Source organism: Neopelma chrysocephalum, unplaced genomic scaffold, assembly GCF_003984885.1.
Source record: "Neopelma chrysocephalum unplaced genomic scaffold, ASM398488v2 Primary Assembly neopelma1_45, whole genome shotgun sequence".
NCBI classification, from domain to species: domain Eukaryota; kingdom Metazoa; phylum Chordata; class Aves; order Passeriformes; family Pipridae; genus Neopelma; species Neopelma chrysocephalum.
In genome coordinates this window covers 1,132,488-1,151,236 of record NW_020897704.1, presented here as the reverse complement: position 1 = coordinate 1,151,236, position 18,749 = coordinate 1,132,488, and the positions used below count along the sequence as shown (strand labels likewise).

Sequence of the window (18,749 nt, the reverse complement as noted above, 5' to 3'; positions counted from 1 at the left end):
TGCCTGGCATACATAATGGAAGAAAATTGAGCCATATGTTTTTGTCAGGACAGGTACTCCATCAGTGTAATTTGGAATTGCTCCCCTAAAATTAATTGAACCACGTTGACATAGAGCAGTTGAAGATATAAGCCCTCAGCCTTCTTCCTATGGCAGTCTCTCTCTACCAGCTCTCTATTTTGTGGCTTTCACCTAAAGTACTGACAATTTAACATGTATTCAATTTGATACACATTTGTTCCTTATGGCTACGTGAACCTTGCTCTATTTTTCCTGGGGAGTGGGTTGCAGTCACACAGTACCAAAATAATTTATGCTTTATTTAATAGATTAATAGCAATGCAAATATACTTCTAGTGTTTTGTGTCATTTCACCGTTAAATCACTTCTACAATTTCTGAACATGAAGCTCCTGCTCATTTAAAACCAGCAAGAGCTTTAAACCCAATCTTGATGTGAATTTCTTTAATGAAGAAAAATCTGCCTTAAACAGCACCCACTAACCACCCTTCTGTGCCCAGATGCTCATTTCTGCCCCTGCATCTATCCCTCCCTTTGTGTTCACATAGAGAGATTGGGTAATTTATCCTAGAAATTAGTTCATTAAAAAAAAAAAAAGCTTTTCCATCTAGTTCATGAGTAGCTGCAGGTAGGGAAAGGGATGCTTAAGTTGGCATTGCTCCTGGAAAGAATGACTGTTATACTGTGCTCTCACTAGTGTGTCTGAAGAAAATTTAGAGTATAAGCTTGAGTGTTTCAGATCTAATAATGAGTGGGCTTTCTTCTTGTCCCAGACACTCCCTCCTTGAAAGGAGAGTTAGCATTCTGGACTGCACAATAGTTAAAATATCTAACTTAACAGTTATACCAACAAAAATTTCAAATTTTATACTCATTTAATCAAATAAACCTCAATGAATCAAAAAAGGACTCCAACTATTTTTTTGAAGTTTGGGGCATTTTTTGTTGTTGTTCTGAAAAATTCAAAACCACTGAAAAAAATTCTCACTAGCACTATACCTGAGAAGGCAGAAGAAAACAACGCATGATTGCTCTTATAAGGGACATTCTTTTTTCTCTGAAAGGGAAGTAAGCTTACTTTGTAAATAAGATACAGTCTGGTTGTTGTTACAATTAGGCTGTGTATTCAGTTCCAGAGATGCACTCCCCATGTCTTTTCAAGCAAGACACTCAAACCCAGAATTGCCACAAGGTTTAGCTGCTGCTACAACAAACTCTGCAAAACCTATGAGTCCACACATGGCATCGGCAATGTCCTGAGGACAGAAAAGATGGGCAGTTTGTAATGGTGGTCATGCTGAATCTAATGCAGCTAACGGGAAATACAGAAGAGAATAATGTGCTTCCAGCCTGTCCTACTAAAAGACAAATTCTTCGTTTCTCTCCTAAGCTTTCTTTTTTTTTTCTTTTATGGACATTGTGTGATACTTGCAAGGTTCTTTGAAATCTTTGTGTGGAAGTACTATGCAAAGAGTTAATACATGTTTCTGCAATTGATGGTTTTTACTTGTACTGTCCGGTATGAAAAGCTTTGTAAATGTAATAGCACACAGTTTAAAATGAAATAAAACCATTTTATTTTCCCACAGTTTAAAATGAAGTAAAACCCTTTTATTTTCCTTTGGAAATGTATAACTTGAGCTGCAAAAAAAATAAGTATTCTCATAACTTCCTTAACACAAAAATGAGAGCTTTTTGTTCTCTACACCTGAAAGTCTATAGTAGAATTACATATACTTACTATACTAGGCCTAGGTCTTAATTGCTTTGTCATCAATGGAAGTTTAGTGGACAGACAGAGAAATCAACATGTTGTTGCTGGCATCTTGTTGCCAGCTGCATTGCAGCCATTTGGTGTTATACAGTTTGCAATGCTATGCCAGTATCTCATAATCACTTCTGTTGGGCTTCTTATGCTATCTGGACTCTAGCAAAAAAATATGATAAAAGGACTTATAAAAATACAAGAGATAATACTTAAGAATAAGGTTTCTATAAAAATCAGGAAAGTTTTAAAAGATGTTCTGTAAGTCCATTCTCTCAGACCTGAGAAAGCTGTAGGACAGCCACATTAGCCCTCTGCACTGCACTAATTCTGGAATGTACTCTTTTACATTTTGGTCAAATGCCCAAAGAGAATGATGAAGAGAACAAAACACACTATGCTATAAAATGTAATATTAGCTATCCATTACTTACAATATACAAGCAAAATCAAATAAATAACTCTATTCATCATGGCTAGGCTTCGCGAACGAAGATTTGGGAAATAACTGTACTACTAAAAAAAAAAAACAAAAACAAAAGCAAACAAACAAACAAACAACAAAAAACAAAACCCCCAAAACCTAAAAAATACAACAACAAAAACAAACAAACAAATAAACCAAAAACTACCCACTCCAAAACACTCTAGATACAAAGTTCACAGTGTCAAACAAGGTTCCCTAAGCACGTCACCAGTTACTCGCCATGATTGCAACTAGGCAAAGATTAAAAATCAAAGAGATAGCATCCACACATTTCAAGTGAGGCATAGATATATCTGTTTGCATTTTAAAGATAATGGGCACTGCAAGGATGAATAAAATACTTTTTCCTTTACGACAGCTTGTATGTAGTCTGGAGTCTTTCACTTGAGAGAGATGCTGATAACCCTGTCTTAAGAGCTCACTGGCTTTCCTGCTGCCTGCTTTGAATCCTGACTATCTTGGTGTCACAGCTTCAGAGATGATAATGAAATGGCACCACTTCTTTCAGGGTACTTAATTTGAATATTGTCACTAATTGCACAAAATTAAGTTCAAGCAGAAATCAACAACCTCTCAATTTGCAGTCCAAACAATACTGTCAAAATGCAGAACATGCAGTGGAAGGCAACCAAATCTGCTGTAGGTGCTGTGGTGATGCAACAGTTTATTTTCTATTAATTTGGTTTTAATGAGGATATTATAGCTGCTATAAAAAAGTAAAGAGGACAATATCTTTTCCCCTTTTAGGGGCTGCAAGGCTTGGAACCACACACCTCTGAATTCAATAGCCTTGAAATTAATCCAGGATTATTCAACCACATGAGAATTGTTAGAAGACTGCGAATAACATCCTGCACTGTGTCTTTTTATTGTAACCTTCCTTATAGTATCATCTTGCAGTGAAACCTGAATATACTAATGGGATTAAACATAAAAGAAAGTCAGGAAAAAAATTGACAGATTAGAATTTTAAGTGAAGCCTTCTGTGAGAAAGACCACACCACTATCAGTGACCTTCCTCTCCTCATGTGTGATCCCAGTTGTGCCTAGTCAAGTGTCCAAAGGATACTCCATCAGTTCATGCTTATTTATCCTTTTGCTCCTAAAACAGGTGTCTTTGTTACTAAGAGAACAAGCATTCATGGTGGTGTATTAACACACTCTGCCAGAGCTCATAATGTTCTCTACTATGAAAAGCAGAATGTAATGATGTTATTTAAGCCCCGAGTTCTGTATTGATAAAATGACATCATTCTAAGCAAAAGGCAATAAATTCTCTTCTAGCAAATAGGAAAAAGAGTAAAAAATGCAAGCTTTTAAGTGTTTTAGAATGCCATTTCTATCTCCAGCTCCAGTCTTTGTTTGTTTTTTAAATGCACTCTCCGATAAGTTTGCCTCTAACAAAAGTAAAAGTTGTTTTAGAATCTCATACTGTATCTTCACAGCAGTCCTTAGATACCACAAGAATGCTTTTCATCATATTTTTACTCTAAACTCCTGAAGCAGTCCCTAGCTCTGAACTATTATATTAATTAGAGAGTAGTTATTCACAGAGGAGCAGAAAACTGAGTTTAATCAAAAGAAACTTCTAAAACACTCTTAATTTTTATCACTCTAGATCTCTTTGCCATTGCAGTGCTTTAAAGATTCATACTCAGTCTCATAAATGCTATCATAAAACATTAACAACAGTGTAAACTCTAAGTGTGGGAGGATGTGTATGAGGTTGAATTCCTGTTCCTATACCCAGATATGTGCCCCAAATAAGGAAAAAAGAAGAGCTCCTCACATCTTTCCAGGCAGTGTGTTGTCCTCATAATATAACCCCAGCTCAACTTATCGCTGCTCTCCTTTTCATATTAATTCACACTTAAGGTGTCAGGCAGGTTGCCGTACACCTGAACTGAAATCTTAGGTATTATATGTGTTTTTTCTTATTTTACTGTAGCAACTACTAGATCTAGTGCTGGGCCGGTAAAAAGAGCAAGAAGATTGTCCTTTACCTTTTGGGTTTGTAAGAGAAGTCTAAGAGAAGAGACAAAGAATAGGTAGAGGGCCAGACAACACTATAATCAAGTATTCAGATCAGCAGTCAGTAGGCTATGATTATTACACACATTTTCTCTGACAGTTCTAATTTGCAGATCAAAATAATTATTGTCAACATACAATTTGCTATCAACATTTATTATCTCTTTGCCTCCTGTTTTAAGTCCCAGTATTTATCTCTCCACAAGAAAAAAAAAATCCCTCTTGATCTGCCCCATCACATAAAATGCTCTGCCTTCTACCACCCTGGTCTGCCACCCTCTTCTGCAGTATATAGAAAGAAACCAGAGATGGGAAGGAAGTTTTACTAATGGATATATTGATATATAAAGATCTTCATAAAGAAAATAGATAAATAAAGATAGGATTAGACATCTGACATGAACACAGATGACAATTTCAACTCGATAGTTTTGAAAATCCTTCTTCCTGGTTGCAGAATTAATTGTAACAAAATATACTACTCCTGGATGCTCTAATAATTAGAATTAACGCACCAATCCTTTTAATCTGCCCAAAATTCCACAGACAAAAGCACTGCCCTAGATTACCATTTATAATGTCACTTCCTTCTTTGGACTGGTTGGCTTATCTTTGCCCACCATATCAAGGACATTTAGTCCTCAAACTTTGGAATACAAACAGCTCTGATACAGCCTGTGTCCCAGGTTTTCTCTCTTATGCAGAATATCTTTATCACCATAGTTTCACTAACTGAAATCTTCACTGTTACCGGTTTTCACTACCTTTCTTCCAATTTTGTGTATAATTCAGCCTGATATCCCCTTTCCCAGCCCCAATTTAGCCCTATTGGACAGACTCTCATCCTTTTTTTCCCTCAACAGACCCACTGCTTCCTAAGGATTGTTATTTGTTAGAAGTAATTTATGTTCATTCCCAAATTTTTATTTGGATAAATGTGATGTAAGCAACAATGATCCCTTCCTTCAAAATAATCAGTGGGTTTTTTTCATTGTGTTTGTTGCTCTAGAATAAACAGGTTTCATTCATAAATTATCTGGCAGTATTTTTCTTGAACACTGATAAGCACACTGTCATTGTAAATATCTTTCGCAGTAAAAGGATTTCCATGGCTCCAATTTCACAGACAGATAGTTATGAAAACTGCCCACTGTGTGTTACAGAGGGACTGTTTTATCACAAGCAAACAACACCTCTCTGATGGAGAAGGTTTTGCCTGACCAACGTAAAGATTAATTCACCTGGAGCTCTCAAATACATGGTAATAAGTACTTAGGCTGGACTTACCTTTTATATCCAAAACTTTATGTAAATATTGAATTTCATACAATTGTAGTATTTAGAACTCAGATTCTAATCTCAACAAAAACTGACTCTACACCAGCTTTGGCCCACGTGCCCTAATTTATACCATCGGATGAACAGAACCCAGCTAATATCACTATTAATTTGAATAGGAAAAGAATGCAGAGACAATACCTGCACAAACCCACACATCATGTAGTCATCAAACAAAGGCAGACTGGGGCGGTCCTCTCGATAAATTGTGATTTTGTAGCTGCTCACAACCTGAGGGCTGGGCTGCGAATCATCTGTTACGAGAATGATGACTTTGTTCAATCCAAGGCCAAGGGGGTAGTTAGCACTGCTGCACAACAAAATAGGAAAGAAGTGGAATAAACCCTAAAGAAACAAAGATTTATGCTGCTTTATCTGTGGCTGCTAAACTTTACTTGTTCCTTGAGGCTGCTATTTCTAACATTTTCTCTTAAAAAATACACATGATTTTAAATAAAAACAGTGTAAAATAACATTTTTAACAATTTATAGTTCTTTCAGAAAGACAAAATACTGAGAGTGAAACAGTGAAAACAGCTTCAGTGGCAGCGGCAAATATTCTGACATGAAATCTGTGAATGAAACCATCAGGGACAATAATTCCTGGCAGGTCCAAGTTTGTGATGAAGTCAGCAGAGAGACAAACATGATCAGAGATGTCAGCCACGGAAATTGTCCCCTAGCCAAATGTGATGACTAGACAAACTGCTCAGAGTGACAGACAAGACCAAAGCTGAGCTGTGCTCTTCTTCCTTTGGAAGGGATACAAAAAATGCTGAAAGGCAGAACCTGGACATGCAAGACTTTTACTTTTCAATTTAAAGGACACATTGGTATTCTGTTTTCCTTTTACAAGAAAGAAATCTCTAAGCTTTTCACATGTATCCATGTTGACTGCCAGGGGAGTTAACATTAAGACACCAAAATGTTGAGTGGAAGAATTTTGTGGCAGTTTCTTTTAAAATGATATATCAAGACTGACTTCTTACTGAAAATACAGGAAACATACTGAGCATTAGATTAGTAAGAACTGTACAGACTGTCTAGTTATTAGAAGACATTCTAGGTCATAGCATCTGCTTCATAGTCAAAAGATGGTGTGTTGCATAAGCACTTCATGTCATGAAGCAAAGTTACCTCTGTAATGGTTAAGAATTCTTCTTCCCAAGCAATTCATTGTTCATGCTCTCCTTTTTATCCACTCACTAATGGCTAGTATGTAAATAGGTCAGTTCTCGGGTTCTGAGGTACCTGACCCAAATAAATAAACTGGTATTGTCCCTGGCATATGCTGTTGTCTCTGAGAGAGCTGGTTGGGAAAGACAAAACTGTGCCAGGGATCACAGTAGCAATTAAATATCACGGATGATTGTGGGTCAGTGATCAAACCTAATGTTTAGTGATGACTCTGCTCTCTCCTCTATCATCCAGCTTTTATATTTCTCTAAAAGATCAGATAAGCTGGGACTCTTGCAGATGGCAAGATGACCCACACAGTGGATGAGAGAAAAGCTGTTGTTGTCTGCCTAGTGCCTTTGGCACTGTTTCCCACAGCATTCTTATGGAGAAGCTGGCTGCTCATGGCTTGGATGGGCATATATTTTGCTGGGTAAAAAATTGGCTGGATGGCCAGGCCAATGATCGGGACAAGGAGATTGATTGCAACCTCAGTCAGTTTGCAGATAACATCAAATTGGGTGGTGGTGCTGATCTGCTGGAGTCTCTGCAAAGGGATCTGGACAGGCTGGCTAGATGGGCCAAGGCCAAGTGTATGAGGTCCAAGAAAGTGAAGTGCCATGTCCAGCACTTGGGTCATAACAACCCCATGCAGAGCTACAGGCTTGGGGCAGAGAGGCTGGAAAGATCCCCAGTGGAAAAGGACCTGGGAGTGCTGTCGACAGTGGGCTAAACATGAGCCAGCAGTGAGCCCAGGTGGCCAAGAAGGCCAAAGGCATCCTGGCTTGTATTAAGAATAGTGTGGCCAGCAGGACTAGGGGAATGATTGTCCCCCTGTATTTGGCACTGATGAATCCTTGACACCTTGAATCCTGTGTTCAGCTCTGGTCCCTCACAACAAGAAAGACATTAAGGTGCTTGAGCATGTCCAGAGAAGGAAAACAAAGCTGGCGAAGGGTCTGGAGCACAAGTCTTATGAGGAGCAGCTGAGGTAGCTGGGGTTGTTTAGCCTGAAGAGAAGGAGGTTGCTTGAAAGGAGGTTGTAGCCAGGTGGGAGTTGGCCTCTTCTCCCAAGTAACAAGAGATAGGACAAGAGGAAATGGCCTAAAGTTACACCAGGGAAGTTTTAGATTGGATATTAGGAAGAATTTCTTCACTGAAGGGGTTGTCAAGCATTGGAACAGGCGGCCCAGGGTGAGTCATCATCCTGGGAGGTATTTAAAAGACCTGTAGATGGGTCACTTAGGGATGTGGTTTAGTGATGGACTTGGCAGTGCTGGGTTAACGTTTGGACTTGATGATCTTAAGGGTCTTTTTCAATGTAAATTATTCTATGTTTCTATGACAGTACCTTGTAATACAACTCTGATGAAAATGGATCATTCTAAATTAGGAAACTTGAACCTACTTCTTCTTTTGACCCCAGCTGTCCTACTCTGACCAACATAAGCAGACCAATCCCAGCAGCTTAGGGCACAGTGTAAAATTAACACCTGGATACAAAAGCCCAAATTCTTTCTTGTCTACTGTGTGCAGTGTAGTGATGGTCTGTTCCTACCCAGCTTTGATGCTGTCAGAGATTGCAGGAGCTGGGTGAGATGCTAGCAACTGTACCCTCTATAAAGCTAGGGTTAATTATGGCTTGAGAACGTACTACCACTGACTTCAGGACACTGAAAATAAATACAAGTTCCTCAGTGTTTAACTCCCTCTGACTTTCCTTTGACTCATCTATCTGTATTCTGCGTATTTGGAAACACAAAAATATTCTAGAATATTCTGACATATTTCCAAAATTAAGTTTTTACATTCATATTTTGTTGCTCATACCTTGGCCCTTTCTTGTCGTCAAGGTGTACTTGGCATTGACAGTTAGAGGGTTCTGCTCCTATCTTCACTGTCACCATGTCGAATGGGACTTCTGCATAGTATTCTTTGATCTTTGGGTTAAACTGAGGATTCAAGTCCAGCTGTGGACTGGTGAAGATCTGCCTGATATGAGATAGGGTATCTTTATCTGTTCCAAGAAGGCATCAAAGAAAAAACTGTGAAATGTATGAACATTTTTGAGTAACATGCAACTTCTGGCAGACTGATAATATGTACAGTGGCAAGATATTTAATGCCTAGTCACTCTGAGACTGATAATCCTGCTGCAAAATCTTAATGGAGTTTTTAATGGCACTTCAGAGAAATTTTTAGACCTCGGAGGGTTTTTAATTATTCAGTGCCCAATAACTTTAGTCCTAGTCACAAAACTCAAAGCCTGAGTAAGCCTTTGAAAATGCAAGGATTAAGTCTCAGAGATCTGTCTCCAGTTGGTTTACTGAAACATAAAGAAGAGCTAGGCCAAAATTCATAACCTACTTAGGTACCAGCCTGTGTACAGGGTTTATGCACAAATGTAATTTCCAATAAAAATCAAAATAAGTTAGACATATTCTTACTCTTCATAAGAACAAGTCACATGGAGATGTCTAGACTCATGGGGTCATTTGCAGTACAGCTGGAAGAATGTTTTATTAAAATTCCTAAATCAACAAATTCCAGCTCCTTGCCTGTGTATGAAATCTCCACAATCAAATCATATTTGCTCAAATGTATCCTTTATTTTGTAGTGTTTGCCCAATTACTCATGAGAATAATTATTTGCTGGCAACCCACTTATGACAAATATTTTAATCCAACCTATCATTTTCAGATTTACAGTACAATTCCACATTCAAAACTGCTTTCCACATACATTCACTAGTACATGTTTAAAACTGGGTACTTCAAAAAACATTCCAGATAGAAAATTCTTTTACTATAATATCTGAAAAACCTTGTAGCTTAAAACCTCGTCTAAAAGGGTCATAAAGAATGTAAGCAGTTCTATGTGGACCTTTTCTATCTTGAAATATCTGCCTTGAGAAAGAAAACAGGGCAATTTCAGCACCTTCTTGCATGGATTAAAATATAAAGAAAGTTATTCCAGTGGAAGAGTAGAACTTGGGCTAGATTTGTAGGGGAATAGAGTCCTATACATTAATACATGGAAGGTCTTAAAAAAAACCCCTACAGATGAGTACAAACACCTCCCCACATCCTGTATGTCTTACTTAGAAATGTTGTCTCACTTCTAGTTTAAAAATGAGGAGGAATTTCAAAATAAAATGAATGGAGGTACTTTCAAACTAAAATGTCATAAAATCAGAATAGTGATGCCAGTCAGCCAGCCCCGGAGCATTTCTGGCCTTTGATTGATAGAGTAGTTCCTGGAGGCACCATATCAGTAACAGAGAGGACAGAAGGCTCAGTGGGTAGCAAAGCCTTTCCACCACAGAGCAATGGCTTCACACTTACAAAGCGACCCTTGAGATAACATCAATGAGGAAGGCAGCCGAAAGCATTGCTCTTACCAAAGAAAAATATATTTTAAATCTTTACAGTTCTTTAAATAAATATACTTTAAATATTCCAACAAGCATATATATTTTAGAAAAACTCATCTCTTAAGCAGCTATTTAATAGCCCACTATTGAACCCCAGACAAATCTAAAGGTTTTTCCACAAGAAAAAAACATATGCTGAAGTTTATGGAAATAGGGGCCAAAGGTCTATTGAAGTGTGACAAGGGATCAATGAGTGCTGGAATACTCACATTAATATGCACACATAGCAATGTTTAATTCTGTGCTTGAGGCTTATTTAATATAATAGCCCAATTATTGAGAATTGTTTATAAACATTCTTGCTACTTCAAAATCCTTCTTTTTTTTTTACAGCCTGCAGACACCTAATTCACTGAGAGGTTATGCAGAAAAACCCAAGAAATTTGTTCAAGAAATCTCTCTTCTTCCCCCTTACTGGTCTAGAAAGATCTTGACTTACCATGACTGCATTGTCTTTCTTTAGTCTTACTTGAATAATGCAATGCTGAAAGATAAACAGAAACAATTAATACTTCTTCAATTAATACAGCTTCTACTGTAAGCTCCATTACAATCCTATTGGAGAAAAAATATCTTTTAATTATAAAAGATACATTGTACTCTTATTCTCTACAGTGTGAGATCTTTGTTTTAGGCCCATGAACACAGTTCATGGGCTTAGCATAACAACTTACACAGAAGAAATTGGTCTTTTATATGTAGTAAGCCAAGACTTTTCAGCTGGAATACAAAGCAATGTAATCTAAATCATGCATGTTATCAGAAATAATACAAACAGGAAAAACATACTTTATATAAAAGACCTGATCCCTTACCTTTATGACTCTTTCTGGAGTCAGAAGGAACATTCTGCTTAGGACTCCTATTTCCTTGAGAAGATAGCCTGTTGATTCAATAGCAGACATATTTTTACATGAATGGAAGGAACAGAAACCATGAAACATTTTTCAACAATTTCTATATGGTATCCTAGGGCACATGGTATTTCAATATTCTCCACGGAAAGATCAACCTTCTGGATTCATGCTCTCAGCATTAGCAATATTACCTGAGTGAACATATTCCATAATAAATGGCAGCATATCATACCAAAATAGAAAACAAGAAATAAATTCCAAAACAAAGTTGCATTACTGGGAAAAGGAAGAGTGGATATAGCCAGGAATAAAATAACCCAAACTGTATCTCTTAACTGTTTGTATGATGGTTTTCTGTATATACCTGAGGTTTCAAAAATAATTAAAAATAAATGAAGGCCTGTGTCAAGGGCAACATCTCTACTGACATTAGCATGAATTCCTAAAGTGGAACTCCTATGTGTTTTGCTTTGTTTGCCAATTCAAAACAAATCCAGAGTATATATATAAATAAAAATGAAAAAAAGACAAACGATTTGCAACAATTCATCAACATGTTAGTGGTGCCCATATTACAAGCTCTGCAGACTTTTTCTTTCAAAGAGAATTTTGGGAGCATAATAGAAGAAAGGGAGTAGCACAACAGAAGAAAGGGAGTAGGCTTCTTTTTTATCTGTGTACTGGACCTCTAGGTAATAACACCTTTTCAGGGGTCTACTAGCATTTCTTGAGGCTTTCATGTGTTTTCCATAGAAGTTCCCATAAAGCAGCTTCTTCACAGATACTGCAGTTTGGATTTTGAAAAACATGAAGTCAATGTCTGTGCCACAGGAAGGGAGGTAGCAATATTGTTCTGTGCAATCATCCATCACTAACATTTCAACAGAAGCTTCTGAAAGCAATATGGAGGTCAATCATGGTAAAAGGTAAACCGTCCAATGATAAAACAGAGATTTCTGCATTATGTCAATGAGATAGGAAAGAAGTCGCTGGCAGATCAATGTGTCTCTGTGTGTGCATGAAAATGTAGTTCTGAGATTGCAGTGTCTAGACACCACCCTAATTTCATACACATTCTTGACCTACTTCAAAGGAGGCACTTAACAAACTATTAGAGAGTTTGTTTTCCAAGTTGTATGTAATTTTTCACCCCTTCCTCCTTGCCAAAGAGGTAACAGCTAACACCTGTCAAATACGTTTTTCCTCTCCACTGTTTCTTTTTGCTTGCCCAGTCCCAAACTCTTAAGGTGAAAACAAGATGTCTTAACTCTATAAAATGCCAGGAGCAGTGATCATTCCACTGTACTGCAGCACAGGTGAGGCCGCGTCTCAAATCTTGTGTCCAGTTTTGGGCCCTTCACTACAAGAAAGACACTAAGGCGCTGGAGCCTGTTCAGAGAAGGGCAATGAAGCTGGTGAAGAGTCTGAATCACAAGTCTGCTGAGAAGTGGCTGAGGGAGCTGGGGTTGTTTAGTCTGGAGAAAAGGACTCTCAGGGGAGACCTTATCACTCCCTACAACTACCTGAATGGAGGCTGTAGCAGGTGGGGTCATTCTCTTCTCCCACTTAATAAGTGACAGGATGGGAAGAATCTTTCCAATCTAAATGAGTCCATGCGCTTTTTAATCATCAGTTCCATTAAATTTTACTTTGTGCAAGCTCCTTGCAGTCATCAGACTGAGGTAAGATGCAGTTGTGAAGCTCTTCAAAATACAGGCACCAGCTGAGACCCTGGACTGTGCAGAGTCCTTTCCTTCAGATGCTGTTACTCAAGAAGAGACCTTTATCTGTATGAGTGGCCCCTTATTTACTTAAGTATCTCGAAGGAGCTATTGAGTAGAGATGCATGCTTTGCTCACACACTTTGTAATTAGCTCTAATGAAACTAATGACTGTATGTCAGTACCCTTGGTGACTGCATGCTTATGAATGTACCTTTTGAAAGATCCCAGATGTGTACATCACAAACTATTGACTGTGAACCTGTCCTTTAGGAATCTCTTTGATTCTGCAAATGAGAAAGCCAAAGGATTGACAGCAGCAATAGTAATATAGCTGTGATGGTCTAAGCAATCAGAGACATAAGCAATGAAGGATGTGTAGAAATAGAATCTTTCACTAGATTAAAATATAAAAAAGAAAAAATCTAGTCACTTTTGGTGCTTCTGATGGGTATGTTAGTTGTGGATGGTACAATTTATAATGGGTCATTAACTAAAGATTGAGAACATACTTCAGTATTTAGCAGAGTTATGAATTTTATTTCTTTAGCTGATGTTACATAGGTTCTTCAAAATGAAGAACCACTGGAGGTAATTTTGTGAGACTATATCACTAACCATTTTTTTCTGTTTGATTAACTGGCAGTGTGAGCTCTCTGTTTTGTAGAGTGTTTGCTTGGCTTCAATCACAGAGTTTCCATAAGGGCATTTGGTTGTCTGAATAAAATACCTTGTGCTGATCTTCAGAAAAGAAATATAAAGTTGCAGACTCAAGAGTGGGAATGGTTTCCTGGCACTCAATACCAACTGTCTCTCTCCTTTCCTCTTTCCCTCTGTCTCTCATTCCTCCTATTGCAGGTCAGTGATCTTATCCACACTTCCTCGTTGTTGCCGCCTTCTGTCCCATAGACCAAACCATGTTACTTTCTCAAACTGCCTGGGTAATTGACACAACCAAGTTAAACTCCGAGAAATTATTTTCAACACAAATTCAGTCTGAAGGCTGTTGCTTCTATTTTGATCTAAAAAAGGGTTTGTATATGGAAAGCTAGAACCACTTTTCCAAATATATCAGTTGATTTCATAAAAACATTTGCAACTTTATTGACCTGTTTAGGCTTTTGTCTTTTGCAAATACAGAAGAGTTAGTTTCAGTCACTAATTTGATTCTTCCATGATACCCTGCTGTGTGACATAGCCGAACATACTTGCCATGATACTTCATAGCACCTATTTTAAAAGACAGCAGCTATGCATATCCTTTCATAACTCATATCACAAGTTGAAACTGCAGAGTTGAAAAACAGTGCACAAACAATGCAGAAAATTGATTTCAGTGCACATGTTAGGTAGTACTGCTCCATTACTTTCAAGGAACTTTGTAATATCTTATACCAATACATTAGAGGTGGTCATTTCACCTAGGCTGTAATAATTTCATTATAGTCGGAGATGAGTTTCTGGAGTTCTTCTTCACATTTAAGGATTCAGAACTAGTCACGTAGATGAAATGGGTGAAAAAATGTAGACCAGGAAACACCTTTAAATCCTGTCTTCATCCTATGGATTCGTGATCAATGAACAGAGTGACTATACAAGACCTGAGTCAGAAGTCACTATTTTTTGCATAAATATCTTGTCTGGATTTTATAAACGGAAATACCAGTTTTGCATAGTCATAGAAATAAGAACTGTGTGCCACAGGATTAGCTCAGTTCCTTAGAGCATGGAACTAATAATGCCATGGTTGCAGGTTTGATCCCTGAATGGGCCATTCACTTAAGAACTGGACTCGATGATCGTTGTGAGTCCCTTCCAACTCGGAATATTCTGTGATATCTCATCAAGTGTTAAATAAATCAACCAAACAGTCTGGCCTTAACTGAAGAAATTTAGGAAAAGTGTTCTGATATACAAACTCATCAAACTTGGGAATTGCAAAAAAAAGATAAATCAAAGCTCAAAGAGAATGCATACCTGAGCTAGTAAGTACAACAAAGCTTGTTCTTCCATGCAATTAAATATAATTACATGCCTATCTGACACATGCATCACCATCACATGCATGTAACTATAGGAGTGGAAGATTATGATTTAGCAATGTCAAAGAACATTTTTTTAATACAGTGAATGAACAAATGGTGTTATTAGCTTAAGCATTGCAAGAAAATATAGTGCAAAGAAGCAGATTGGCCTTTGTTCTGGAGAAATATCATGGTACTTCTACATATTTATATGTATACAATAATGTTCAGCTTGAAGGAAAAAATGAGGCCAAGGGGCTTACTCAAAGTGAGTGAGTGGCACAGCTTAGATTAGAACAGAAAGCTGCTAAAGGGTGGTATGCTTTGATATGCAAACCTAAATATTTCTGCAAAAGGGCAAGGGCTTACATATGAATGCAAGCAGCTGCATCTTTGAGCTACTTCTCATAGAGTGGTCACAGTAACAACAATAACTTCGCACATTTATGAAACTGTATATTTTCAAAACACTAATAAACAGTTACCTAGCACAGTGTGAAAGGATAAACGACTTTATAGTTAAGTAAACAAAGATACAGATAACTATGGACTTGCTGAAAGCCCCACCCAATTCAGTGAGGAGCAAAACTGAAACTTAAGAAATCTCACAGATGCCCTATACAGTCATGACAGCATTCTCCAAGCAAAATGTATAAAATAGTGTCATCCATTCAACTTGAGACTCAGTGGAATGGAGCACACACATTGTCTAATGTGCCTCTGTTTCCAAGTCCTTGTTTGTAAAATCATAAATGTCTTTAGACAGCAAAGTGTGGCATATATGTATATAAGACATCATTAGCCAAGAGATAATGAAAACAGAAAACACATTTTGACAAATTTTTTACTAAAGATGCAGTATACCATAAGTTTTCTCCTTCCCTCCATTCATTTCTTACTCTCTCTTTTCTTTTGTTCTCTCCCTGTCTCCTTCCCTCCTTCCTTTTCCTCTTCCCTCCTTATGAAAGTTAAAATTTATTGACAGAAGTTCAGTGGATCCAACCTTGTCATTGCAGTATTTTTTCCAGCTCTTCAAAAAGAGTTAAAATAGGGTTCTCAGGGTATTATGGTCTTTGATCTGCCTCTTGTTGGACAGAAAATCTAGAGCCACTGAAAATTATTTGTCCTTTCTAAAAATCTTCATCTGAAATTTTATATTTTCTTTGCAGTTTTGCTTTTAATTGGTGCATAAATTAAGACAATCTTAACCCTGAAAAATATTCCTAATATTGATTTTACAGTTTTTCAGAAATAACTTAATAATTTACTTCATCTTTCTTAAAAAAAAATTTAATGTATTTCCAATTAAATTTTAATCCAGAGTCCTTCATATTAGAAAGAGAAGAAAACACTGTCCTATGTAGAAACCTAGCTACAATTCTAATGGCAGAATGGTTGACAGTGCTCCATGATGGCATGATGGACAATCCTCTCAAGACTTGCAAGTCCCCCTGCATCTACTGAAGGATTAAGTTTTATAATGGTCACTGGAGATATTGCAATTAACATAATTTGAGAAACTACCCTCATATATATAACAGCTGTCTTACCATTCTGAAATATTTGTATGTGCCTCTTTAGTCATGAACTGGAATTGTTCAAGTAAACTGGAAAGCAGCCAATGCATAGTCAGGACTGAACCAAGCCGCCTCATTGGGTCTACCATGCGATAAAGGTCGCGCAGTAACGTTTGAATCTTGGGTGCAGCAGAAGGGAAAAGCTGAGAAGAGAGACACTGATTAGAAACCTCACAGTATAATATTTCTAGAATGCCAAGATGTGAGAAATGATCAGAAGACACTATATATAGCATAGGGATTATTATGCATTAATGCTCTTACCCATGTGTGTAGAAAATTACTGTCTTGCCCAGCCTTGCAAATCAGAATTCCTAGTACTGACAAGGAAGTCAAACTCCTTTGCCTCTGTATTGACTTCTGGATCTATTAAACTCAGTCGCTCTTCAGAAAGTCTTACTAGTCTCCATCCCTGAAACTCATCCAGGAGTTCTCATAGAAATCCTGATATCATGCAGACTTTCTGAACAACAGATTCACTTTCAGATCTTTTATTTCCCAAATATTCAGCATTTCCCTCACTAACTGCCATGCCTATTCACAGACACTGACTGTTATTCCTCTACCTGTATTCTTCTCCAAAAATGAACATGAAGTGTTGCCACTTCTTCATCAATATCTACTTTTGGGTCATGATCTCAGTGTTATACTGTCTTCACTTCTTCCAGTCACACCTGCTTTGCTTTATTATCATTCTATTTTATTACCAACTCATTAGTCATTTACAAAGTTTTCTTCCCTCCCCCCTTCCCTTCCCTTCCCTTCCCTTCCCTTCCCTTCCCTTCCCTTCCCTTCCCTTCCCATTTTCTGCTGTCTATTTCTGCTTTAGCTGTCCTTTTCACTGAATCCTTAGCTCAAATTCTGTTGTATTTCTTTATCTTTTAAATTAAATGCAAATGATCCTCCAAAATAAAATCAGTGTAAACTCTTATCTCCTTGCTTCCCTGCCCATCTAGCCTAATACATGTGCAAAGAATGGTAATGAAGGATAATGAAGGAGAAATGTTAGGAGATTTACATAAAATATACATCCAGTACAACAAAACCCTATTTATTTTACCAGCTCAAACTGTCCAAGACTCTTCAGCTCCTTTATGAAAGTAATCATTGAATTTATCTCTTTTAAAGAGAAACATTGTTCATCTTCTCTGTGGTACTTTCCATCCTGTGAAGGAAAGGGCAGCATGTTCTGGTGAAATCATGGAAAGCAATGTGCTTTCAATTAGACCCCAATCCCTTTGGTGATCAAAGGAACAAGTTACATCAGATCTCAACCGGCCCTAACCTCAGCCAGCCAGCTCCTTGATACCTCTTCCCATTTTTCAGTCTAGAATAAAGTTGATTGAGCATTTCTTTTGTGTAGAAAAGCACAAGTCATGGTATCCTATGGAACACAGCCTAGGTAACTGCATCACTCGTGCATACGTCTGCTGCTTCCTACTTTATCCTGTCATAAATTTAGAACCCATGACCCTGTTTTAGCCACACCTGGCTGAGAGACAGAAGTTGCATGGATAAATTAGTCCCTGTAAGTCTTGCAAGCAGGATGCTCCTCAGAAATGCATCCTTAAAAGTTCCCAGACTGAGAGAAATACTGCTAGAAGAGACCCCAGCTTGCCAGAAATAGTTTTCACTAGTCATGCGAACTTTATACAGAGCCTTTAAATGCAAAAAGAATGGATATTGCATTCAGAATAAGAGACAAAGTTGTCGGACACAAAAATTAATTCTAATGCTCATGAACTTACTTGTGTGAGTTAATCAATTCAGGGTGAAATTGCAAAAATACACAAATCTGCACATTAACAAAAGACCATTTAAAAAATGGTGGGAAAATTACTTCCTTAAAGTTTTAAATATATGTTTAAAGCACAGTATGTTGGGGAATGACATAATTTGAGAGTCAAATTTTAAGAAAAGAAAATTCCACTGTTTAATATATATACAGTTTTATTCCCAAGAATACAATAATAGATAGTTTTTAATAAAACAAACGCTTCATTCTATAATTTCCAGAGGGTATCAGCAATTTCAGAGAAGCATTCAATTTAAAATTAAATGTTTTCAAATAGTCAATAATAAGAAAAAGTTGGAATGAACTACCTTGCTCACAGTTGATCCATATATTTTTTGCAAAGCTTCAATGAAACTGGATGTTGAGGATTCATTAGATAAGAGAAATTTAAAAGTATCTTCAAAAATAAGTTCTTTGAAAGTTTGGTCCTGAATAGTTGATTCATCCTCATCTTGAAAGTCAAAGTTTTCATGCACCTGTTGGAAAACAATATAAGAATTTATAGTTTGAATAACAAGTCCAG

At 37.4% G+C, this 18,749-nt stretch overlaps 1 protein-coding gene across 3 annotated transcripts in view; it reads right to left on the bottom strand.

The window, feature by feature from the left end:
• CPED1 (cadherin like and PC-esterase domain containing 1) overlaps positions 1–18,749 on the bottom strand; it is a 147,736-nt gene that overhangs the window by 65,347 nt on the left and 63,640 nt on the right. For 2 of the 3 annotated variants that reach the window (XM_027679129.1, XM_027679132.1), the window contains exons 10-16: positions 18,535–18,702; positions 17,492–17,596; positions 16,405–16,574; positions 11,068–11,135; positions 10,692–10,736; positions 8,649–8,835; positions 5,784–5,952 (exon numbers count right to left, since the gene is read on the bottom strand). In XM_027679129.1, the coding sequence (XP_027534930.1) occupies positions 5,784–5,952; positions 8,649–8,835; positions 10,692–10,736; positions 11,068–11,135; positions 16,405–16,574; positions 17,492–17,596; positions 18,535–18,702 (912 nt within the window). The remainder of the gene's footprint in view (positions 1–5,783; positions 5,953–8,648; positions 8,836–10,691; positions 10,737–11,067; positions 11,136–16,404; positions 16,575–17,491; positions 17,597–18,534; positions 18,703–18,749) is intronic. The other variant, XM_027679130.1, reaches the window with a different exon arrangement.